General features: G+C 41.8%; 1 protein-coding gene across 2 annotated transcripts in view; it reads left to right on the forward strand.

The window, feature by feature from the left end:
* The window catches only part of ST8SIA1 (ST8 alpha-N-acetyl-neuraminide alpha-2,8-sialyltransferase 1), a 181,328-nt gene that overhangs the window by 118,345 nt on the left and 37,167 nt on the right, over positions 1 to 25,816 (forward strand). For both annotated transcript variants that reach the window (XM_045001866.1, XM_045001867.1), the window contains exons 3-4: positions 2,734 to 2,843; positions 11,724 to 11,816. In XM_045001866.1, coding sequence (XP_044857801.1) covers positions 2,734 to 2,843; positions 11,724 to 11,816 — 203 coding nt within the window. The remainder of the gene's footprint in view (positions 1 to 2,733; positions 2,844 to 11,723; positions 11,817 to 25,816) is intronic.

Below are 25,816 nucleotides of genomic sequence, written 5' to 3' on the forward strand. Positions count from 1 at the left end.
TGGTTCTCTGTACTTTACTACACTGTTATGCCTGGTGTGTATTATGGAGATATAAGAAAAATGCATAATGCTGCACTATACATCCCCTCCAATACTTAAGCAAGTATAAGTATTGCCACCATTTTGATTTGTCCTGAAGGGAAGAATAATTGTCTTGTGAAGCTCCATCACAGCACCATGACATTTGCATTCACATAGGATGATGCATAGAATGATTCTGTCTTTATTGTAGAGTGAGGTTCCGACAACTTTGGTAGATAAAAATCCTTGCACATTTTTTTACGGGAATATTAACCCAAGTTTTCTGGACCAATTCTATTAATGGTAACTTCATCCTACCAACTTTGAATTCCCCAGGTATTTTCAATTCAATGCAGTATTTTTTATTTCCTGTGCTAAACTGATTGATAGTGCTACTGTATGCTGTTTAAACAACTGTCACATCCACCTGTGGGATCAGTTGTATTTCAGAGGCAGATGAAAGGCCTCTTCAACATGTAGTTTAGTTTTCTTCTGAATGAAAGGAAATATGTAATAAGATTCCAGGATTGTTACTCTGTATGAGAGAGGTAGCCGTGCTAGTCTGGTTCTGTAAAAGCAGCAAAGAATCCTGTGGCACCTTATAGACTAACAGACGTTTTGCAGCATGAGCTTTCATGGGTGAATAGGATGAGGCCCTGTTCTAGCAGTTGAGGTGTGAAAACCAAGGGAGGAGAAACTGGTTCTGTAGTTGGCAAGCCATTCACAGTCTTTGTTTAATCCTAAACTGATGGTGACACCATCCTCCCTGATTGACCTAACCTCGTTATCTCTAGCTTGCTTCTTGCTTGCTTATATTTACCTGCCCCTGGAAATTTCCACTCTTGCATCCGACAAAGTGGGTATTCACCCATGAAAGCTCATGCTGCAAAACGTCTGTTAGTCTATAAGGTGCCACAGGATTCTTTGCTGCTTTTACTCTGTATGTCACTCTGAAGCCTAGAACGTCTTTTGAGTCAACAAGAAGGATTGGAAACAATTACAAGCTTGGTTTTGTTCAGAATATCGTCAGGTTCAGTCATCACTGGGCCCTGTGAGAACCAGATGGAATGTTGGCATCCTAAGCTTCCATGGCAGTTGGAACATGACAGCTGATCAGAGGAGGTGGGAGTAACAGATGCATGGGTGGTTATGCCTCCAGCCAGGGGGCAGCTCTGTGCAAAAAATTTGGGGAACATGTTCCCACAGCAACGTTGCTCACTAGAACACCATGCATGCCCCCCATCTTTGGCTTTTGCACACACATGACTTTAAGAATTACACCCATGTGAGAGCACAGGCTTTCAGCTACTAGTCTATATGTTAACACATAGCATCGTCATGATACCTTGACTTTGCATTGTGATCCACTGGTAAAGTGCTAGGAAGGATCTTAAACCAGTGGTAAATAAAGGCTCTTCCCCCCGCAGTTTTAATTTATGCCAGGATTGATTGGCTCAAGTTTTAGGGAGCTGCAGTCAACCCCTAAATATCTTGCCTGAGGCCACAGAATGATCAGTGCTAGGGCCAGGAATCGAATTTAGGAGGAGCCCTGGCTGCCAGTACCCTGCTCTAACTACACTTCTTCCTCATTTATTCCTCTCCCCCCCTCATGTGTTTTTTGTGTATAAGCTCATGAAGGTGCCTTTAATATTATTTGGTTTGTAGTGTTGTAACTGTGTTGGTCCCAAGATCTGAGACAAGGTGGGTGAGGTAATATCTTTGATTGGACCAACTTCTGTTGGTGGAAGAGACAACCTTTCAAGATCCATGGGTCCTACACATGCTTATCACAGCATGCGGTGTACCTCATCCAGTGCATCTAAGGCTCCAACAACAACTATGTAGGTAAAACCAGACAATCACTATGCTCTCGAATGAATACACACAGAAAAATAAAAGAGAAAAACACCCTATCATCCATGGGCAAACATTTTTTGCAAAGCGATCATTCCATATCTGACCTCTCAGTCCTCATCCTTAGAGGAAACCTGCCCAACTCCTTCAAAAGACAAGCTTGGGAATTTAAACTCATAGTTCTGCTAGACACTAAAAATCATGGTAACAACAAAGACACTGGTTTTATGGCTCATTCTAACAATTTGCAACCTACTTAACCCTTCTTTATCTTAAGATTGCAGAGGTGTTAATTGCCCGCTTTGTTTTAAGTGGTTTCTTGCAACCTGTGTTAACCCCTTATGCTTAACAATCGGTCCCACCTTGTATATAGCTATGACACTCTTGTTACCTTTTCCAAACCCAAAGAAGAGCTCCGTGAAGCTCAAAAACTTGTCCCTTCCACCAAGCGAAGTTGGCTGATAAAATATATTACCTCACCCACCTTGTGTCTCTCATATTTTTTTGTGTTCCTTCTATTGTACTCTGCCCTGGTAATTTGAATAGAAAATACATCCCACTGCACAACTGTTTGTGAACACCAGGAATTTGTAACTCGGAAATTCTGCTTCATATAATAACTACATTATCCTAGTGCTGAATAGTGATGGAGTCTGCTTTTGGGAGTGTGGGTGGGAATCAGACTGCTCATACTTTGGACTAATTTCCAAGCATAATTTGCCCCCCTCTTTCCCCTTTTCTTGTCCCTATTCCAAGATCTAACCCCTCCCTAGTTCCCGATAGGCCTCAGGAGTGGCTGCTACAAACAAAGATTGTGTGTTCTCCTCTGTAAAAACTGGCCTTGTTTTCTGTTGCTAGGCTACCCCATTCCAGCTCCCATTGAAGAAATGCTCCGTGGTGGGAAATGGTGGGATTCTGAAGAAGAGTGGCTGTGGCAGACAAATAGATCAAGCAGATTTTGTCATGCGGTAAGACAGACCCCTGCTGCAGCACTGCCTCCTCCTCCACCCTTGCTAAGTCTCCGACCTTTCAAAGCTGTTTGTTTGTGATTAATCAGTTGTAACTTGCCTTTTTTCCTTTTTCAGGGTGATTTACACAAGTGATTTGGGGGGAGGGGAGGGTGACCAGATGTCCCGATTTTATACGGACAGTCCCGATTTTTGGGTCTTTTTCTTAGATTAATCCCCACCCCCTGTTCCGATTTTTCACATTTGCTGTCTGGTCACCCTAGGGGAGGGCAGCAGTAGCAGACTTATATGCCCTCCCTGGCTATGCAGAAGCTTATCTCTGGGAGATTTATAGATGGATGAATTAGGCCGCATCAGACATTGGCCTGACAAACACAATGGCAGTGAGAGAGAAAGCTGCCTTTTCTTTTGCTTTCTAATTACATTACATTCTGATCCTACTAGGTGCTGAATGTCCTCTTTTGAAACTCATATCCTCATCCCCACCCCATTCAAGTCAATCTGAGTAGATAGCACTTGACAGGGAGAGACCCATAAATGAGACAGAGGAGGCTAAAATGTTTTCCTGTGATTTTTTTCTCCCCTAAGATTCAGTTCTGAGCATCTGAAAATAGAGCAGACTTCTTCCCTTGACACAGTTTTCTTTAAACTCCCCTCGTTCTCTTTTTTGCTCCTGCCATTCTGAAGGTATTAGGATCTGTCAAGCAGGATGTTGTGCTTTATAGTGCTTTCTTGATTGAATTTGGCACTATCTAGATCTGCACTCTAGATATTGGAGGAGGAGGAGAAAGAAATTAGTTCCTCTTTGTTAAACATGAAGAAGAAAAACATTGTGGGGGGAGGGGAGGAGGAAGGAAAGCTAAGCATTCCATTTCTCATCTCTATAGGAGTTTCTCATGGCTTTGAAATGGATGCAAAATTAACTCCCACTTCTAAGAGTTCCCTAATCAGATTTTGATGGCTTATTATAAAACTGTACTAATTTGTGAAAAAACAAACGTTATCATAATTCTGGTTTGCACCCAAGAGACCAAATACCTTCCTTAATAGAACAGAGAAGTCAACTACAGACAAAGGAAATATGTACTGTACACTTAAAATATATACAGGAAACAAATAGGCATGGAGGGAGACAGTGCATTTGTTGCTCTTAAAACATTTAAACTTTTCATTTACAACTAGATAACATTATTGCAGTATTCCCTAACGTTCCTTATACTTAGTTTATGGAATACCTAAGGAGTGCTTCACTAATGAAAATTAGTTACAAAGACAATTAGAACATTTTTAAGAGCATCTCTTTTAGACTGATAGGAAAACATTTCCCAATACCAAAAGGGGAACTTGGCCATAGGCTATTTTTAGTGTATTGTGAGTTGGATAGAAGTGGTAGGGGGAAATCCTGCAAAGTCTAGCAGCTGATTGCAAGCAGGATTGCATTAGTCATATACTGTCATATTTATGGGGAAAGGTTTAAGATCTTTTAAATGTACTAGATAATATACAGGTGATGAAATGCTTTTCGTTAGCAGGTGGAGTAAGTTAGATTTAATTGGCCTTTTCCATATCTAATTGCTGTAATTAAAAAAAATATATATTTTACTTGGTAATGACTCCAAAAATTACATGAAGTTGCTTCAGCTTGCTAATAAGAGATCTTTGTGCAGCTTCCTTTAAAATACCTCTTCAATAACATCAAATATTACACCAATTTTAAACATGTTCCAGTTTTTCCCTGTTCAAAATGTCTTTATTTTAAATTTATTCAGTTGCTATCCACCTCCTATAAGCTCTATCACAAGATTACAATTATATTCTTTGATATATTGTAATCACTGAAGTTAGTGAATTACACAGTAATGTGGAAAATGTAGGAGTTTAAACTCGTTCAGTTGCTTGAATACTAAATAATGTTGCAGTAATACAAAGATTGCATTAGAGCAGCAGATCTCAGTCTTTAAGATGTAGCCCACTACAGCTAAAACTCAAAAGTATTTGGCATATCACCTTCATAACTGTACTCAGGGTAGTCACAATGCATTCTTATTTTGACAATATACCTTAAACCAGTGTTTCTCAACATTTTTGGGTTTGCCACCCCTTATTTGAAGACCAGATTTTTGTGACCCGACCTTAAGTTTACTGTAAGAGTAAGACTAGAAATTATCAGTGATAACAATAAGCTTATATAATTTATTTGTGTTTGTGTTTTCAGATGTTGACAGAGAGTACTTGACCTTGAAGGGAAAGTGTGCATGGCGGCAGAAGGGGGAGTGAGGTGGTTTGGTTGTTGGGTTTTTTTTCTTTTTTTCCCCCCTTTAGATTGAAATAAAATGTTCAGTGCAGCACGATCACTTTTGTAGCCGCTTCAGGAGATCGTGACCCACCAGTTGAGAATATCTGCTTTAAAACAACCCAGGTGCCACCTGCTGGTGGCTTTTGTTTCACTAGTGCAGAGGTCGGCAACCTTTCAGAAGTGCTGTGCCGAATCTTCATTTATTCACTCTAATTTAAGGTTTTGCATGCGAGTAATACATTTTAGCTTTTTAGAAGCTCTTCCTATAAGTCTATAATAATATATAACTAAACTCTTGTTGTATGTAAAGTAAATAAGGTTTTTAACATGTTTAAGAAGCTTCATTTAAAATTAAATTAAAATGCAGAGCCCCCTGGACCGGTGGCCAGGACCCAGGCAGTGTGAGTGCCACTGAAAATCAGCTTGCGTGCTGCCTTCAGCACACGTGCCATAGGTTGTCTACCCCTGCACTAGTGACTACTGGTATGTGTACTACAGTTGGGGACCAGTGCATTAGAATAAAGAACATAAATGAACCTTTTCAAACACATTTTTTTCATTTAAAAATTCAGATTTGTTCTTTTGACCTCCAGCCAGGTTGACAGCATATTTATCCCTCTACAGATATACAGATTATACACCATTGTGCTTGTCTATCACATCAGCTTGCCATTGCCCATCTACATCCATAATAATTATGTTTCCCCTCAATATGGTTCTTTGCTGGTTTGAGTGATGTGTAAGCATCTTGATCATAAAGGCAATCAATCACCAGTTTCCTGTTCTTGCTTTATTATGCTGCTTAGTAGCCTGAAAATAGGGAAACACCCTGAAAGTCTTTTGGGAAAGTAATCATGATTGTGCCTGTCCTCTGCATGGTCACTCAAAGAGGGAAAATGGGTTAAATGATCTCTTGCAAGGACTGAAGACAATCATTGTTCTTCATTTGATTATCTAAAGGATGAAGTAGTGGGCATGGCCACACGATAAAAATAAGTTTGCTAAGCACTGTGTGCATTTGCTATTTGCTACATTTCCCATCCCCAGCTAAATGTGGTGCTTAGTAAAGAATTGTAGATGGAACCAAATATACTGCACCAATTTCTGTGCAACCCTTTCTACTCCCTTCAACTCTACCTGTGCACCTGAAGCCTGATTTGCAAGTCAGTTACTTGGCCTGTCCAAAAGTGAGCCCATCAATTGAGTTTATCTCAGCTGGTTTTGTAATAAGAACTGTTCCCTGGCAGGGTCCACCTACAATGGTTCCTCCAGGAGCATAAGACTATATAGTACCATATAGTATCATAAACTACCATTAAGGACGCAGGTTTATTACAGTGGTGAAAATTTCTTGGATACTGTGCTTTTCCTGTTTGTTTCCATGATTTTAATAAACTCACTCTGCAGCAGTGGCTCCTGCTTGTGGGGTTGAGCTTCGCTCCCTGCTCCATATGTTGTGACCTGGTGTGAAGGGTCACAGCAGCTCTTAGGTCTGGCCCAGCTGCCCCTCCATCATAACAGCAGGAGGGGAATGGCACCAAGCCAAATTTGAAAGATTGGCGCTTATGACCTGGCGCTTGGGGTCACAGTGCCACTCAGGTTTGGCCTGGTTGCTCCGCCATCTGTTTAATAATTGAAAGGCAAAAAGTCCATGCATTGAAAACAAGAATTTTAAAGCTTAGTGAATCCTCTAGTTTTGTCTAAAGAATTACGCCAAGTGCCTTTCTATGGCCAATGCACCCATCTAGATTTTGGAGTACAGAGGACAAATATGATAAGAATAATTACCAGTAAGATATGGAAAGAGTGACTTCTTTGTGGGATAAGCATAGTACAGTTCTTACTGCCTTGGGTAGTTTTATGTTTCCTCTTGGTTCACCAGCTACCCATAGAGCATGAGGGTCTCAGCTGTGAAACAGGTACCACCTCATAGGGAACTCTGCATGTTGATCACATTTTTTCTATTGCCTTGGTTTGAGTGAAAAGATGCAACAGATACCAGTGTATTCAAATCCATATTGCTTTGAGGCCAACAGTCAGAGGATTTATATAAGCTCTTGGCCTCAAGAAATTCTTTTCTCTCCCTTCCCCTGCCCAAGACCAAAAGATTCATTAAATGACTAATAAGTGGTTGTGGTATAATTAAAAATGCATGCTTCTTGCTAGTATGAAACTTCCACTTCACGGTCTGTCCAACACCTGTCTGGGACTTGGCGTTGTGCAAACCAGCCTAAAAAATAATTGAAAAAAGCAAAGGGCCTTCTGCTGACCAGCTGGCTTCTTGCTGAATTTCCAGCTGGGTCCTCAGCCAATTTCTTAATATTCCATGCTGCAGCACAAGCTGGGAGAGAGATTTACTGATGAAGGGAACTTGATTTTAAATGATGCATCTGGGGCTGGTTTATAAAAGCAGACGTATTTATTCATATGTTTGGGTGATAAAGTTATGGCGATGCAGTTATAAAGGACAATGATTTAAACAAGCATTGAGAGAGAGTGTACCTTGATTCAGTGAAAACGTGACCTGCCTGTGCATGTGTGTTTAAATATAAAGATACTGAGACTTATCCTCTCAAATGCAAAAAGTCCATTATCCAGATTGCCAATCTGTTTTATTTCCCTGTAACAACAGATGACTAGGTTTACCAGGAAACTGGAGCAATCTGTTTCTTTTGATGTGCTTGGTGCTCAGTTGCGGCTCCGTTTTGCCACCCTTACTCACGCTGAGTAATTGCCTTACTTTTCAAGCGGTCCCATTGCTCTGTCTAAGATATTATGCAGTATCAATGAGGGTGGCAGAACTTAATCTGATGGAGGGATCTCACGCAATTTGAAAGTGACTTGCTGCACCCAACCTGAGAGTGAGAACTCTGTTTTTCTCCGACAATTATTAGCTCTGGTACTAAAATGTCTCCAAGTCATCTTCTGTTTACTTGACTTCTGTCATCATTATATAATCCAAAATCCACGTTCCCCAGATTCCGTTGCAAGACAGAAATCTAAGCAAATATTTATCTTGTTGCTAATGATGCTTTCCTCATAGTTAGGATTTCATTTTATTCAGGTGTTAAATTTGCTCTCTGTCATCAGACAAAATGCACAGCAGCTGCACAGAAAAATGTTTAAGAGAAAATAAAAGGAGATAACATTTTTTTTCATTGCTGGTGGTCCTAGCATCTATTAATATGTTACCAGATCTTCTGAGAGCACTACTACAGAGTGTTGAAAGTGATTTGATTTTCTACATTTGTTGGGATTTTGTTGAGTGATGAAATAATAACTAAGGGGTATTAGAGTTTGTTTACAAGGATGTACATATATTTTATAAAAAATTAAGAAACCCGCCGCCCCCAAACCCCAAGATTTTTCATGTAATTAAAAAGTTCATGAAATTTTGCATTTCACACTTTCTCTCTTTTTATACCCCTCTACTTCCCACTTCAAAAAAGTGGAAGACAGAATGGGATTTTCCTGCTGGTTTTGACATTGAAAGTTTTGAAACATTTAAAAAAATGTTTATTGAAATTCTTTGTTTGGAATGTCATTGACAAATGTTGACAGAAATTTTTCCAAGAAAAATGTTGTTGTTATTGAACCCCCTTTTTTAATGAGAAAACAATGATCAAAACAGACAAAAACAAAACAAAAACCCAGCCAGCTAAGGGTCAATCTTCCCCTTTTCTTCTTTTTAAGAATTGCAACCATGAAAAAGAGAAAACAATAGTGACACGTGGCTCTCTACAAAAGATAGATACTATCTTTTCACACTGGAATTTTCTGACAGCATGAATATAAACCCATGCTTCTGATGGCTTGTATCTGAATTTATGCAAATATATGCACATTTGCACCGTCCTGTTTTTGTTAGAGGATGTTGGCAGATTTGCATTAGTAATAACTATGCTTGAAATTGCACAGAAACAATGGTGTGTAATGTGCAGACAAATATATCCTCCCACCCACCAACTCTGGACATAACACAGTGCGCATATGGTCAGTATGGATTGCAGAAGGGGCCAGCCACAGTACTTCCTCCTCGTTATAAGGGAATGGGGCTGTTCATTGAATGCAGTGAAAACACTTGTCAAGGGCAGCAGTCAGACTGCGATGGTAATAGCATCCCTTGTTACTTGGCCCCGATTGACACTACAATGAATGCGTACTACAGCATACAACCTTTCAGACTGGAAATAAGATGCAAAATTTTTCACAGTGAGGGTAATTAAATTCTGGAGCAATTTACCAAGGATCCTGGTGGATTATTCATCACTGGCAAATTTTAACTCAAGATTGGATGTTTTTCTAAGAGATGCTCTAGCTCAAACAGGAATTATTTCAGGGAAGTTCTATGGCCTGTGTTATTCTGGAGGTCTGACTAGATGACCCTTCTGGTCTTTAGAATCTGTGAACATTACAGCATTAATCCTTTCTACGGTAATGCTAGAAATTGGCACAGAAACTGAGCTCATTCCGTTCCCTATTCCCCCCAAATTCCCACCTTTTACTGAGGCAGGATATAGGCTCCATGCAATTAGAATCTAGTTGATACTTGGAATGAGCAACCAGTGTTCATTGCAGGTACATGACACACCTATTGCCTGGAAGTAGTGCACAAAGGAACAGATTGGTGGAGCACACTTTTGTATCTGCTCAGGCCTATAAACACAGGACATCCAGGAAAGGGGAGCTAAAGAGAGTTGGGGAAGAGTACAGTGCCACATAAAAGGTAGATTTTCACAGGAGCAAGAGGATCTGAATTGGGCCAAAGAAATCTGTGTCATCCTGGTAACAGGAGAAAAGGAAATGAATATGAAATGATGTTGCTGTCTATGCTGGAGCCTGCCCTGCTTGACTTTTGAGTCCCCATAGCCACTGGATTGAGTGCAGTTGCCCGTGTAGGTTAAAACAACCAGAGGCTGTTTTACTTTTTGCTTGGCTCTAACCTCTTCTGAGCACGCACTTTTGGGGGGAGCATAAAAAGCAGGGCTATTACACTTGGCCATGCCCCCTTTCCTTCCCTTAGATCAGGGGTTCTCAAAATATTTCAGGCTATAACAACTTCCCCCCAAAAGAAGTGACTACCGCCCCCTCACCCCCACATACCAGGCCACCCTTACTTCTGCACTGCTGCTGGCAGCGGCACTGTGTTCAGAGCTGAGTGCCTGGCCAGCAGCCACTGCCCTATGGCCATCCAGCTCTGAAGGCAGCACAGAAGTAAGGGTGGCAATACCGTAACCCCCTTACAATAGGCTTGCAACCAGGGGCGGCTCTAGCCATTTCGCCACCCCAAGCACGGTGGCATGCCGCAGGGGGCGCTCTGCCGGTCGCCAGTCCCGCGGCTCCGGTGGACCTCCTGCAGACGTGCCTGCGGAGGGTCCGCTGGTCCCGCGGCTCCGGTGGACCTCCCGCAGGTGTGCCTGCAGATGCTCCACCGGAGCCGCGGGACCAGCGGACCCTCCGCAGGGATGCCTGCGGGAGGTCCGCCGGAGCCGCCAGCCGCCCTCCCGAGGACCGGCAGAGCACCCCCTGCGGCATGCCGCCCCAAGCACGTGCTTGGCATGCTGGGGCCTGGAGCCGCCCCTGCTTGCAACCCCCTTTTGGGTCAGGACCCCCAGCTTGAGAAATGCTGCCTTAGATCATACTCTGTTTGTCTATGCTGCAGTTTCAGTGAGTGAAGCAGGCAAGGGACGTGGTTCTGCACGAAATGTATTTATTGGGAGTATAACAATGTCTGGGTGTCGGTGCATTTTGGTCTACATTTAGCATTATTTCCACTTTCCATCTCTTCATTGTGGAGCAGTTGGGTCTAGTTTCAGTGACAGTAGTTTCTGTCACATTGTTTCTCTCAGTCTTCCCCCTTACCTATCTTCTTTCCTAAAAATGACCTGCAAAGTAGAGTAGTGTACTTAATGTCTCCCACAGCCAGGTTGTGGGAGGCATTCAAACACCGAAATTCATATTAAGTAACCACTAACAAATATTTTTTTCCTCCACCTTTGGAGTCCAGTTGGTACTTTCTGTTCCACTGAAGAGATTTCAGACTGTGACATCAAAAATACCAAAAGCTTCATAGTTTGCAAGATATGTAGTCCATGATGGTTGTGATGTCACAGAATGATGCATTCTGGGACACAGTCAGCCAACAAGGAAAAGTACAGAGGGGGATGGGATTTTAAAAAGGTTAGTTGAAATGTATTTCTGTGCATAATGTATCCTTTTGCCTCTAGCCTATTAGCAGGGACATTCGATATATAAATCTAGGCACTTTTCATTATTTGCTTCAGAGTTTACTGTCAATACACTTATATAGAACCATCTCTTCAAAAGTGCATAATTTTGCACTTACCCACATTTTAGTGCAAAAATACCCTGTTGTAGATACACATATTGGGAGAGTTTGATGCTTAAATAAAGTGTAAGCAATTCTGAAGATTTAGCTCATAATCAGTTTGTCATTTGGCCCAGTATTAGTATTGCAAATTTTCTGTCAGCTTGCATGACCTTATGTGCAAACTAGATTCCTACAATATAAAAAGTCTGAAACTGGAACATAACAAAAATCTTTGATGTCTTTGTTTCTGCAGATGCAACCTTCCTCCTCTGTCCAGTGAATACAGCAAAGATGTTGGATCCAAGACCCAGCTGGTGACGGCTAATCCCAGTATAATTGAGAAAAGGTAGAAAGCACATTCATTCTTGTTCAGCAAGGAGAAGGTTTCATGTATATCATAGATGTTGATGTGACAGAGTTATGTTCCTTAAATATTTTCAATATAAGGTTCTCAAGCCTAGGAATAGTTCTGTGAGGAATACATATTCTTGTCCCCACTTTAACAGATGAGGAATTTTAGGCACAGAGATGAAGGTGACTTGCCCCAAGTCAGCAAGCCAGAGGCAGAACCAGGAGTAGAACCCCAAATTCCTGATTCACTTTACAATGTATGAGCATAGGGGTGCAAACACTCAGGGCCAGAACAAGGCCATGTTCTGATTAGGACTCTTTATGATGTCATCGTTGTGCATCTACTTGGAGCATAACTGGAATCTCATCCATAAAAAGTAGATGAAAGTCACTTTGCCATATTATGAGCCTAGTCTTGCCCCATTTAAGTAATGGAAGTTTTACATTGTCTGATCCCACTCACTCGGGATTAAGCCCTATTTTAAATGGATGAAACAAAAGAAGTAGGAGTAAACACAGTTCCTTCATGTTTTCCTTCTTCCCTCTTAATACATGGGTTTATCCTTTAAAATGTTGCAGGCTTTGGCTTTAATGGCACTCTGTAATGTCTTTCCACTCTCTGGCTCTGCAGGAGAGGGGCTCCCTCCTGTGGTCCTCCTAAGACACATTGGACAGTCTTTCCCGTGGTATCTAATCAAACCGTCCTAGACAATGGGACAGATCTTCAGTTGTTGTAAAGCAACATAGCTCCAATGAAGTCAAGGGACCTATGCTGACTTACAGCATCCGAAGATTAGGCCCTACATGCACTATTGATTGTTTTTGCAAGCCAGTCGAGCTTTGAAATCAGAACATTGCTATTGAACCATGAAGCGCTCAAAAGTTAGGAAGTAACAAAGTTAGTATTGCAAGTGCAGACTTGACTCTGCACCCTTTTGTATTTGCAGTACTCTGTAATTTTTACTTCAATTTCATGGCCACATACTACTATTAACATTCAATATAACATCATACATTTTTTTTCAGCCTTAGTTACCTAGGGACAGTTTCTTACAGTATCACCTACTGCTCTGTGAGTGCCAGACAATCAGAGAAAGTCATTTATACTGTATGGAAAGGACACAATGAACATTACTTATACAATCTATATGTGACTCAACTGATAGTCAGAATTTGCTGGCATATTGACCACCTCAATTCACAGCTAAGTTAGCTTTGTAATTAACTGGCTATCTTGCACCTAACGATGCTGCGCTGCTTGTTGCAAAGAAAATATGTAGTAAATGGATGCTAACAAAAGTGAATACCCATCTATGGATATCCATAGATTATCTTGTGATAAAGGTACGGGAAGGCGTCTCAGGAGACCTACATTGAATTCCTATCCCTGCCACAGATTTCCTGGGTGACTTTGGGCAAGTCATTTACCTAAGAGAGAAGTTAACTTATCATATACCATGTCTATGGCGTAATGATATAGTGAACCATTCTGATAATAAATTACTTTTATTCAGTTTTTAATTGTAGCATTTCAAGATTCCACACATGTATATCTAAGGTTGTGTGATCTTCTGTTAGTGGAACAGTAACATCTAATTTATGACTGTTGTAAAGCAGGCACAGAAAAGAGCAGGATTAAGTCTGTCCATGGAATTTCCTGATTTAGGGGTTATTTTAATGTAGTTTTTGGATGAATAAACACATGTATTTTATGTGTATGTATGTCTCACACACATTTTAATTTGGGGGTTTGATAGCGATCATAATAGTAATCACCAGTGCAAAAGGCATTGGTTTTTTTTTAATGCAAATTTTTGTCTTAGCAAATTCATCACTGTCGCACATATGTACTGTTTTTCATTGTCACTTTTCATTGTCACGTTTTCATTTTGCTGGCAAACTGTAGTAGGAAAACTTGTTTCCCGCTGTCTCCTCCAGAGACTGTATTGAAGAGACAGCTGGCAAAACCCAACAAAATCTTAGTGACATACCTTGCTGCATGATTTCCCATATTAAGTGTGTGAAAGAGGAAGGTTTTCATGTTTTGGAATGCTTTGGAAAAAAATGGTCATTTCTCCCTCCCCCACATCCTCCCCTCATTGTCTTATTGTAGGGCTTGATTCTGCAATGTACTGAGAGCTCTGGCCTCAATCCAGAGAAACCCTATATCAGTCTTACCATGGAGTCACAGACAGTCTCCTTAGGCCAGTGGTGGGCGGACTGCGGACCAGCTGCTGGTGGGCCGCCAGACTATTTGTTTACATTTGCATGGCTGCCTGCAGCTCCCAGTGGCCTCAGTTTGCAATTCCCAGCCAATGGGAGCTGCGGGAATTGGCGGCCAGGCCCACGCCGCATATGGGCCGCAGATTGCCCACCACTGCCTTAGACTCTTCAGCCTTTTCTTGCTACCCAGACAAACAGGACTTTGTGATAAAAGGTTATTTAAACCAAAAATCACACCACATTTAGGTAGCTTCCAGTCCCAAGAGACCAGTCACTTATCTAGAGTACCAATTAATCTGGGGTCTTACACCAAAGACAATGCTGGCAGCCAATTCTGTAGTAAACTAACTAAGGTTTATTAGCTAAGGAAAGGAAAGGAGAATTATCATTATTATTATTGCTACTATATTATAATGGGACACAGATAAGTGATGAGAATGCAAGAAACATCCCACTAGTTTTCATGAAGTTTAAACATCAAATACTCTTATACATTTAATAATCACTTTGATCTATTCTAATACACAAGTGAATTGACCTGGGGCTCTGGCATGAGCTGTCACAGTATGTTAAGAGAAAATCTACGTCTCTTAGTTTCTCTCTTACTGCTGCTATAGCAAAGCAGTGAGGGGAAGCAAACGTACATGTATTTTTTTAAAAAAACTCTAGAGGTGATCCTGAAAAATAGACAAATAAGCCCTTATATCTCTACCAGGGAAATTGGTAGAAATTATAACAAAAAGTAGAATTAAAAACCTGGAAGTTCATGGTAGGGTATAACCAGTACATTTTCTGCAAAGGAAAGTCCTTCAAATGGATCGATAGAATAGGTGATTAAGGAAAACTAGATGATATAATTTATTTAAACTTTCAAAAGGCCTTTGACAAAATACCTCACAACAGGCTACTAAGGGAACTAAGTCATGGGGCAAAAGACAAAGTATAGTTATGGATCCAGAACTGGGTAGGAGACAGGCAACAAACAGTTGGATTTGAATGGTCAATTTTTATCATGGCGAAAGGTGAACAGTGAGGTGCTTCAAGATTCTGCATTAGTGCTTGTGTTGTTTAATAATTCATGATCCCCCCCGCCCCAAATAATAAAAATCTTATTTTGAAAACTTCAGAATATATATTTTGTTTGTTTTTTCCAAAAACGCGTTTCAACCAGCTCTACCTGTAATTTTTTTTCACTGTGCCCTAAAAGGTCATTGGAAAAAATGTTCTGAAATGTATTGCAGGCATAATTGTGTTTTATGCTCCTTACAAACCGAAAGAATAAAAAACCCACACACTCGCTTTTTCAATCTCTGGGTAGCAAGCACATCAGAGTAACATTATATGTTATAGACATAAACATATGCCTGATGAAGATTAATTTCTTTCTTCAATTGCACTTTTCTTTTTGTGAGTTAATTAAATCTGTGACTGAATCTAATACACGTGAAAATGAGGAGCTTAATAACATGTGAGCCTATCATACCCTTTAATGGAAAAAACAACTGGAGGAGTTGCAGTGGGCTAGAAAATCTTACAATATTCCCTTAACAAAGGAAACTAACAAAACTAGTTTCCTCCTGATTCATTCAACCTGGTGGTGGGTTTGGCCTTCCTCCTCAGACAAGCAGCGGATTCAGTTCCTGAAATCTGCAGATCTCTGGTATCTTCAGGAGAGACAGGGTCATCAGCACATAGGTTCTGTGCCCTCTCTGGGGCTTCCTCAGCCCTAATCCTGCTCACTCTCTATATCTGACCTATCAGTCCTCATCCTGAGAGGAAACCTGCACAACACTTTCAAAAGACGAGCGCAGGATTGTAAATTCATATCTTTGCTAGACACTTAAAATCATGGACTGAATAGAGACGCTGGATTTAAGGCCTATTACGAGAATCTATAAGCCACTAACCGCTGCCCTCCCGTTGCCTTTTGCCCACCCATCATTCCCCCCTATGACTGTAGGGGTGCTAAAGGGCCACTTTACCTAGAATGGTCCTTTCAAATATGTGTTAACTACCGGTACTTATGCTAAACAATCTGTTCCACCTTGTATTTAGCTGTGATGCTCAGGGTATGCCTACACAGCAATAAGAACAAGGAGGACTTGTTGCACCTTAGAGACTAGCAAATTTATTTGGGCATAAGCTTTCGTGGGCTAAAGCACACTTCATCAGATGCATGTTGTGGAAAATACAGTAGGAAGATATATATATATATATAAATACAGAGAATATGAAAAAATGGGTGTTGCCATACCAACTCTAAGGAGACTAATCAATAGCCCACGAAAGCTTATGCCCAAATAAATTTGTTAGTCTCTAAGGTGCCACGAGTACTCCTGTTCTTTTTGCTGATACAGACTAACATGGTTACCACTCTGAAACCTACACAGCAATATAAGCCTGTAGTTCGTGAGACCTGAATCAGCTGACCAGTGTCAGGGAAACCTGGGCTTGAGCGTCTACACTGCATTTTAACCCTAGATTAAGGATTTTCTGACCCATGCTTGAACCTAGGTCTCTGGTGTCCACACTGCAGTGCACAGACCTGAGTAACCCTATCCCAGAGTGGCTAGCAGCCCCCCCTCCCCGGAGTGTTTTAGGCCTACGACTGTGCAGTTTGAGAAGCCTACCATCTAATCTGAGAATTGGGCTCTCCACCTCTAGGCTGAGTCACAATGGCAGGAAAATGCCCATGTCCTAAATATCCTCAAAACAAGGGCACATCAGTAGAGCCCTGCGTAGATACAAAATTTGTATCCACATCCGATCTGCAAAAATGTTCCGCGGATGCGGATGTCTGCAGATATAAAGCGGATATCCACATATGCGCAGGGCTCTAGACATCAGTCTCCAGGGCTGTCAACTATTACAACGAAACTTTGCAATGCTTTTTTAAAATGGGATGTTCGATGAAGGTGTTTTTAATTGGGTTGTTTTCGTATTGATTTTTGTCTGTTTTGAAGTTTGATATAAAATGTAAGTTTCAGAGGAAAACCCCCATCCCTTTCTGAGGAGCGGTGAAGTGCCTCCGCAGATAAGGGATCCCTGGGGAAGTTTTGGGGCTGGCTCCCACTCACCACCCTCACGGTGCATGCTGGCCAGGCGCCTCAGCACATGTAGCCCCTGAAGGGGGAGGTGACCCAGAAGCAAGGGAGAGTGCAGCAGGACCAAATGGTTGCCCTGCAGGAGGAGTGGCAGCCAGGTGTTGGGGTCATCCCCCAACAAGCTGTGCTGAGCCGGGAGCTGCAGGGCCGTGGCTTAGACCCCACTCTGTTCTCGGGTTCTTCCACCCCCTCCCATTGTGGTGCTTCCTGGAGCTGCACGTTCAGGGTTGCCCAGGCAGCATGCACCAAAATCTGGCTGTGCTCTTGTGACCAGGAAGTAGCTCTCTTTACAAAAAGCTTCTGATCTCTCTCCATTGAAAACCCTGCAGGCTTTTTGATGGTGTGCTTGCAGACTGGTGTTCTGCAGGTAATGGGTTCATGCTGACCTCAGCTGCCGCAATTTGCAAAGATGTGTGGATTCCATTTGCAATAGAGTGCAATACACTGCACCATGATTGTTAACATGGAGCGGATTAAGGGCGTTGCCCCAAGGAATTATGGAATACAGTCAAAGGACTTCTAGGACCTGAATCAAGTTGAGGCCTCATGCATACAGGAAAGCAATAGGGCTCAGACCCTCCGTCACAGCCAGGGGCAGCTCTAGGAATTTGGCCGCCCCAAGCAGTCATGCCTGCGGGAGGTGCACCGGAGCCGCGGGACCACCGGACCTCCCACAGGCATGACTGCGGACGGTTCGCTGGTCCCGCGGCTCCAGTGGACCTCTCGCAGCTGCAAAGGGTTTGCTGGTCCCGCGGCTCCGGTGGAGCATCCGCAGTCATGGCTGCGGGAGGTCCACCCGAGCCGCGGGACCAGCGAACCGTCCGCAGTCATGCCTGTGGGAGGTCCGGTGGACCCGCGGCTCCGGTGGACCTCCCGCAGGCATGACTGCAGAAGGTCCGCCGGACCCGCCTGCCACCCTGCCGGCAAAATGCCGCCCCAAGTGCGCGCTTGGCGCGCTGGGGTCTGGAGCCGGCCCTGGTCACAGCTTAACATGGGCTTGGACCCTCCAGCCCTGCAGGGTCCTGGGACCCTTGGTTCAAGCCCTAGGTTAACAGAATTGGTGTGTGGATGGAAGGGGGGTTAGGTTTGAGCCTGGGCTTATATTGCTATGTAGACATACCCTCTGAGTACATTTCCCAGATCTGAAGAAGAGCTCTGAGTAAGCTTGAAAGCTTGACACTCACCAATAAAAGTTGGTCCAATAAAAGATATTACCTCACTCACCATATCTCTTTAATATCCTGGGACTGACGGGGCTACAGAAACACAGGATACAACTTTACCACTGTCATTTTCTGACTTTTGGGTACTTAATGGACAACTTTAGAGCCTCATCAGGCAAATGCTTATGCACATGAGTAACTTTACCTATGTGAAAGAGTTTCACTGAAATTTGTGAGGCTACTAGCATAAATATTTGCAAGATCAGGCTTTTAAGTTTACATTTTTCCATCCTAATGTAAGCTATTTTAAAATGTGTCACACATGAATGATTTTCAATTACTTAATAGCTGATGTTATATCAATTTGGAGCACATAAAATCATCTATACTTGAGTGGCTTAGCAACCATGTAAAAGAAGCAGTGAGAGATAAAAAGACTTCCTTTAAAAAGTGGAAGTCAAATCCTAGTGAGGCAAATAGAAAGGAGCACAAACATTGCTAACTTAAGTGCAAGAGTGTAATAAGAAAAGCCAAAGAGGAGTTTGAAGAACGGCTAGCCAAAAACTCCAAAGGTAATAACAAAATGTTTTTTAAGTACATCAGAAGCAGGAAGCCTGCTAAACAACCAGTGGGGCCCCTTGATGATCAAAATTCAAAAGGAGCGCTTAAAGATGATAAAGTCATTGCGGAGAAACTAAATGGATTCTTTGCTTCAGTCTTCACGGCTGAGGATGTTAGGGAGATTCCCAAACCTGAGCTGGCTTTTGTAGGTGACAAATCTGAGGAACTGTCACAGATTGAAGTGTCACTAGAGGAGGTTTTGGAATTAATTGATAAACTCAACATTAACAAGTCACCGGGACCAGATGGCATTCACCCAAGAGTTCTGAAAGAACTCAAATGTGAAGTTGCGGAACTATTAACTAAGGTTTGTAACCTGTCCTTTAAATCGGCTTCGGTACCCAATGACTGGAAGTTAGCTAATGTAACGCCAATATTTAAAAAGGGCTCTAGGGGTGATCCCGGCAATTACAGACCGGTAAGTCTAACGTCGGTACCGGGCAAATTAGTTGAAACAATAGTAAAGAATAAAATTGTCAGACACATAGAAAAACATAAACTCTTGAGCAATAGTCAACATGGTTTCTGTAAAGGGAAATCGTGTCTTACTAATCTATTAGAGTTCTTTGAAGGGGTCAACAAACATGTGGACAAGGGGGATCCGGTGGACATAGTGTACTTAGATTTCCAGAAAGCCTTTGACAAGGTCCCTCACCAAAGGCTCTTACGTAAATTAAGCTGTCATGGGATAAAAGGAAAGGTCCTTTCATGGATTGAGAACTGGTTAAAGGACAGGGAACAAAGGGTAGGAATTAATGGTAAATTCTCAGAATGGAGAGGGGTAACTAGTGGTGTTCCCCAAGGGTCAGTCCTAGGACCAATCCTATTCAATTTATTCATAAATGATCTGGAGAAAGGGGTAAACAGTGAGGTGGCAAAGTTTGCAGATGATACTAAACTACTCAAGATAGTTAAGACCAAAGCAGATTGTGAAGAACTTCAAAAAGATCTCACAAAACTAAGTGATTGGGCAACAAAATGGCAAATGAAATTTAATGTGGATAAATGTAAAGTAATGCACATTGGAAAAAATAACCCCAACTATACATACAACATGATGGGGGCTAATTTAGCTACAACGAGTCAGGAAAAAGATCTTGGAGTTATCGTGGATAGTTCTCTGAAGATGTCCACGCAGTGTGCAGAGGCGGTCAAAAAAGCAAACAGGATGTTAGGAATCATTAAAAAGGGGATAGAGAATAAGACTGAGAATATATTATTGCCCTTATATAAATCCATGGTACGCCCACATCTCGAATACTGTGTACAGATGTGGTCTCCTCACCTCAAAAAAGATATTGTAGCACTAGAAAAGGTTCAGAAAAGAGCAACTAAAATGATTAGGGGTTTAGAGAGGGTCCCATATGAGGAAAGATTAAAGAGGCTAGGACTCTTCAGTTTGGAAAAGAGAAGACTAAGGGGGGACATGATAGAGGTATATAAAATCATGAGTGATGTTGAGAAAGTGGATAAGGAAAAGTTATTTACTTATTCCCATAATACAAGAACTAGGGGTCACCAAATGAAATTAATAGGCAGCAGGTTTAAAACAAATAAAAGGAAGTTCTTCTTCACGCAGCGCACAGTCAACTTGTGGAACTCCTTATCTGAGGAGGTTGTGAAGGCTAGGACTATAACAATGTTTAAAAGGGGACTGGATAAATTCATGGTGGCTAAGTCCATAAATGGCTATTAGCCAGGTTGGGTAAGAATGGTGTCCCTAGCCTCTGTTCGTCAGAGGATGGAGATGGATGGCAGGAGAGAGATCACTTGATCATTGCCTGTTAGGTTCACTCCCTCAGGGGCACCTGGCATTGGCCACTGTCGGTAGACAGATACTGGGCTAGATGGACCTTTGGTCTGACCCGGTACGGCCTTTCTTATGTTCTTATGTTCTTATGAGTATTTTAAAATTATTTTTGCCCCATGTTCAGAAAGGGAAGGTAGGAGAAAATTTAGGTTACAAAGTTCTAGGACTTACTTTTCTTTGGAGGTGTAGAATGTTTATACTTGTAAATATCTTTAAAGAAAAGTTAAATACATTTTCCCCAAATTAAACTATCTCACATATGTCCTATTCAACATATTCATAAATGATCTGGAAAAAGGGGTGAACAGTGAGGTGGCAAAATTTGCAGATCATACAAAGCTACTCAAGATAGTTAAGTCCCAGGCAGACTGCAAAGAGCCACAAAAAGATCTCACAAAACTGGGTGGCTGGGCAACAAAATGACAGATGACATTCAATGTTGATAAATGCCAAGTAAAGCACATTGGCAAACATAATCCCAACTATACATATAACATGTTGGGGTCTAATTAGCTGTTACCACCCAACAAAGATCTTGGCATCATTGTGGATAGTTCTCTGAAAACATCCACTCAATGTGCAGCGGCAGTCAAAAAAGTGAACAGAATGTTGGGAATCATTAAGAAAGGGATAGATAATAAGACAGAAAATATCATATTTTGCCTCTATATAAATCCCTGGTACACCCACATCTTGAATACTGCGTTCAGATGTGGTTGCCCTATCTCAAAAAAGATATATTGGAATTGGGAAAGGTTCAGTAAAGGGCAACAAAAATGATTAGGGGTATGGAACAGATACCATATGTGGAGAGATTTTCAGCTTGGAAAAGAGATGACTAGGGGGATATGATAGAAGTCTATAAAATCATGACTGGTATGGAGAAAGTAAATAAGGAAGTGTTATTTACTCCTCATAACACAAGAACTATGGGTCACCAAATTAAATTAATAGGCAGCAGGTTTTAAACAAACAAAAGGAAGTATTTTTTCACACAATGCACAGTCAACACTTGGAACTCCTTGCCAGAGGATGTTGTCAACATAACATGACAGTGGCCAATGCCAGGTGCCCCAGAGGGAATGAACAGGTAATCATCAAAGTGATCCATTCCCTGTTGCTCAATCCTAGCTTCTGGCAAACAGAGTCTAGGAAGACCATCCCTACCCATCTTGGCTAATAGCCATTGATGGACCTATCCTCCATGAATTTATCTAGTTCTTTTTAGAACCCTGTTATAGTGTTGATGTTCACAACATCCTGTTGTTGTGGGGCATCGGGTATTGACCACTGTTGGAAGACAGGATACTGGGCAACATGGACCTTTGGTCTGACCCAGTATGGCCATTCTTATGTTCTACTTGAAAACACTCTGGGCCTGATTTTCCACTGTCACACTGATTTTATGGTAGTATAGTGACTTCAGTGGAATTATTTTGGTATAAAATCTGTGTAACAGAGTGGAGGATAAGGCCCCCTGTTTGTGTCTTGTTATTAAGAAATTGTACTGGGACTGCGAGATCAAAGTTCAAGTCCAACCTTTGTCACAGAATTCCTCTGTGACCTTGTGCAAATCATTTAGGCCCTCATCTTCAACTGAAATCAATCAGAGTTAGGCACCTAAACACTTTTAAGGATCTGGGCCTTAGGTCCTGATTTCCTACTGTCTTGCACCTTGTGTAATAACTTACATCTTTAGAAAGTGGCTGTAAAATACTATCCAATCAGAATGGTCACCAATCAAATATTATCCAATCCGATTCCACTTTGCACAGGTGTAAATGAGTACACAAGGTACAGGACACTGAAGAATCTTGGTTGTAATCTCCCTTTGTGCCTCTGTTCCTAATCTGATATAAAAATTCTGTACCTCACAAAGGTGTGGTTTGGATACATGCATTAATATTTGTGAAGTGCTCAGACACTACAGTGATTGGGATCTGATGAGGGCTTAGCTAGATTGATTCTCTATCTACTGTTTCTTTACAAAACTAGAGGTTTTTTCTTTTGAGATTTTCAACTTCCTTTTTGGGCTCTGCATAACAGCCTCTGCCTCTTTCTTCATGCCCACTCTTCTGCCCACTTCCTGTACACACATTAAAGGGACACTATCAATTTGTTCTGAAATTTCAGGTCGGTTTTGTTTAAAGATTTTGCTTTTATTTAAGTCAGCCTTAATACATATAGAAATATTTTCATCCCTTTTTTTCCCAATGACAGTCGTGAAGGATTTAGTTTTAAGTTTTTGGGTTTGCAGCGGGAGTGTATTATTCATTTCCCTGTTGGATTGTAAGCTAAATAACACTGCACTGGCAGATCAGAACCAGAAATAAATTGAAATTCAGTATAAACAGAATGTCACTCTCAAAACTGAATGAAAGACAAAAGGTAGCAAACAGCATATATGGTGAAAAGTATTTTTCTTAAATGTCTTTCACTTTGAGATGCCACTTACACTTCAATGTGGCAAAGAGAGGTTTTTGTTTTTAAATATGCTGGGCCAAATTCATTGCTGGCTCTGTTAGGGGAAATTTGACCCATTATTGGTGTCCCTTCAAATGGTTCATTCTTATTTGCTCATTCATTTCCAGTGTTTATTCCCACACTGGCCTTCCCCTGCTAGTTGTGAGGAAACACGCCCAGAAGCTGAGAGAGCATCCCATTGAGACCCACCATTAAAGACTACCAGTTAAAGCATGGATGCTGACTCAGCACCAGAGCTATTCTTAGTTTTCATTGTTTGTGGAGGATACACAGGATGAATAGCGTGGATGGTGGCCTTTTAAAACTGAAAAGGTCAGGAGTAAAGAGAGCAGAGCAGTCTATTGTTAAATAAGAATTTGATTACACTGTATATACAGGGCCAGGGTCTTCCTTCCCTCCCGCCCTCCCACATACACTGCTGGGTGTAAAACACTACTTCATGGGCCAATGAAGCCTGTTATGCTCTGGGTGATTCTCCACAGGGGAATGGCAGGGAGTTCTACTTTTGTCCTCTCTCGAGTTCTGCCAGGGGCAGGTAGCTTTAGTTTTCATCAGAAACACCTAAAGAATCCTGCAGCTGGAGGTAGAAATGCAGATGTGTTGAATGGACACATCCTCAGGGAGTCCAAGTCATTCCTCCTTCACCGCCAGCACCCACCATTTTGGGGCAGCACTCTGTTTTTATGCCTCCCAGCAAAGAAGAGGGGGTGTCACTGCAAATCCTTCCTTGCAGATTTCCTCTGAGCGGGACCCTGCACCATGATTTAGGCCGGCAGAAGCTAGTGTGAACTTGGAGTGAATTTAGCCCATTGACTACAAACCGCATGAAAGCACAATTAAGGTTGTGAATGATTTCATCTTCACTTAGTACTACAGCATCTGAAAGCTAATTTAAAAAAAAAATTGGAACATGAGGAGATTTGCTTCACCAGGTTTAACCTTTGTCGTCTTGCTCATGTCCATCCTCTCCTAAGGCAAACATGAATTACAACAGTCGGATCTTTCATTATATGACTATTTAAGCTGCTTCCGTGTTTCTTTGTCAGGTATAAAGTAATCTCAGGCAAGATGTGTTTGGGTGAGTTCAGTATTGGGGTTCTGTAACTCAGCCCAGAGTTGATGGCTGGACTTTAGGATGGATATCAGACTACTAGCAGGAGAGTTGCTGGGGGACAGTGGCATCTTCAGCTCTTAATGGAGGGTGGTGGCCAAAGGCAAACTAGTGTGGCCTGTGAGTGGAGTGTGAAATGAGAAACGTAGTCTCTGGCCCACAGATAGGAGGTGTTGAAGGAAGCCAATCTCTGGTCCAAGAGTAGGTTGTTTTGCTGTTGCAAGTCAGTATGGGGTGTAAGTGCTTTGGAAAGGTGGGTAAGCAACATCATCCTCATTTTCCAAATGGGGTAACAGAGGCACAAAGAAGTTACATGACTTGTGCGAGGTCACATAATGAGTCTCTGTTACAGTCCAGAATAGAATCGTCCTGGCCCCTAACCCAATGCTCAATTCATTGGATCACAGCTGGCCACTGTACCTGTTCTCAATAGACTTCCATGTCCAGGCCTGTCCATCCAGCACAGTTATTCAGCACTAAATTCACATACAGAACTTTAGATGGATGCTGTTAACTTACAGATCCCTTGTTGTCCAAAAAACTGCCAGCTGCTGTTGACTGTCAGATACCAATGCTATGGCAAGGCACAGTGGCATTAGATTCTTATCCATGTTGCTCCTTTGCCCATGTGCACAGGGTTACATCATTCAGCAAATCTGTGGTCAGAAGGAATTTTCCTCCAGCACATATTGGCAGGGACCTTGTGGATTTCACTTTCCTGTGGAGTAAGGATTATCCATTAGGCTCAGGGGAGAGTACTCCATTCTGGCAATTTTCCACAATCACTGAGTGCAGTGGGGAGCCCTTTGAAAGACCTTGAACATCCTTCTTGTTTTCTATGCCAGTGTTTCTATATATTGCTGGGTCAGCTCAGTTCTGTAGTACTATTTTTTTACTTCCTCACATATTGCCCTTGGTCATCCTATCTGGCAAATTTCTCATTCTTAAAACCTTAAATAACCACCTGAAGTTGCAGCCCTGGAAACTGGAATAAAAAAGCTTTGATTGGTAGTGATGACTGTGGTTGTTTCTTAGTCTAAATGCAAATACAAGATGGGCATAAGATATTAACGTTCTTTTTTATTTTGCACTTGTTTGTTACAAAGCATAATTTTGTCCCTTGGGGAGAACTGTATTTTAAAGGACAGATTCCACCCTCCAATGATTTTTTACCAGAAGCCTTGCCATGTCTTGGAGGGTGTAATCATCTTCATCTGGTGTAAATCATCTTAACTTTGTGAATTATGTCACCTGAGGATCTGGTCTAACATTTTCAATTTAATTTTGTTTTAGAGCTATGAAAAATTCGGAAAGTTTCTTCCAATTACTGTATTACATTTGTTGCTGCAAGCAGAGGGAATGTTGTCTAATGGTTAGGACAGGGAGCTGGGAATCAGGCCATTCCCAACTGTGTCATTCACTAGGTGTATGACTGTGGACAAGCGCACCTTCACTTCAAATTACACATTTAGAAAACAA

This window comes from Mauremys mutica, chromosome 1 (assembly GCF_020497125.1).
Source record: "Mauremys mutica isolate MM-2020 ecotype Southern chromosome 1, ASM2049712v1, whole genome shotgun sequence".
NCBI classification, from domain to species: Eukaryota; Metazoa; Chordata; order Testudines; family Geoemydidae; genus Mauremys; species Mauremys mutica.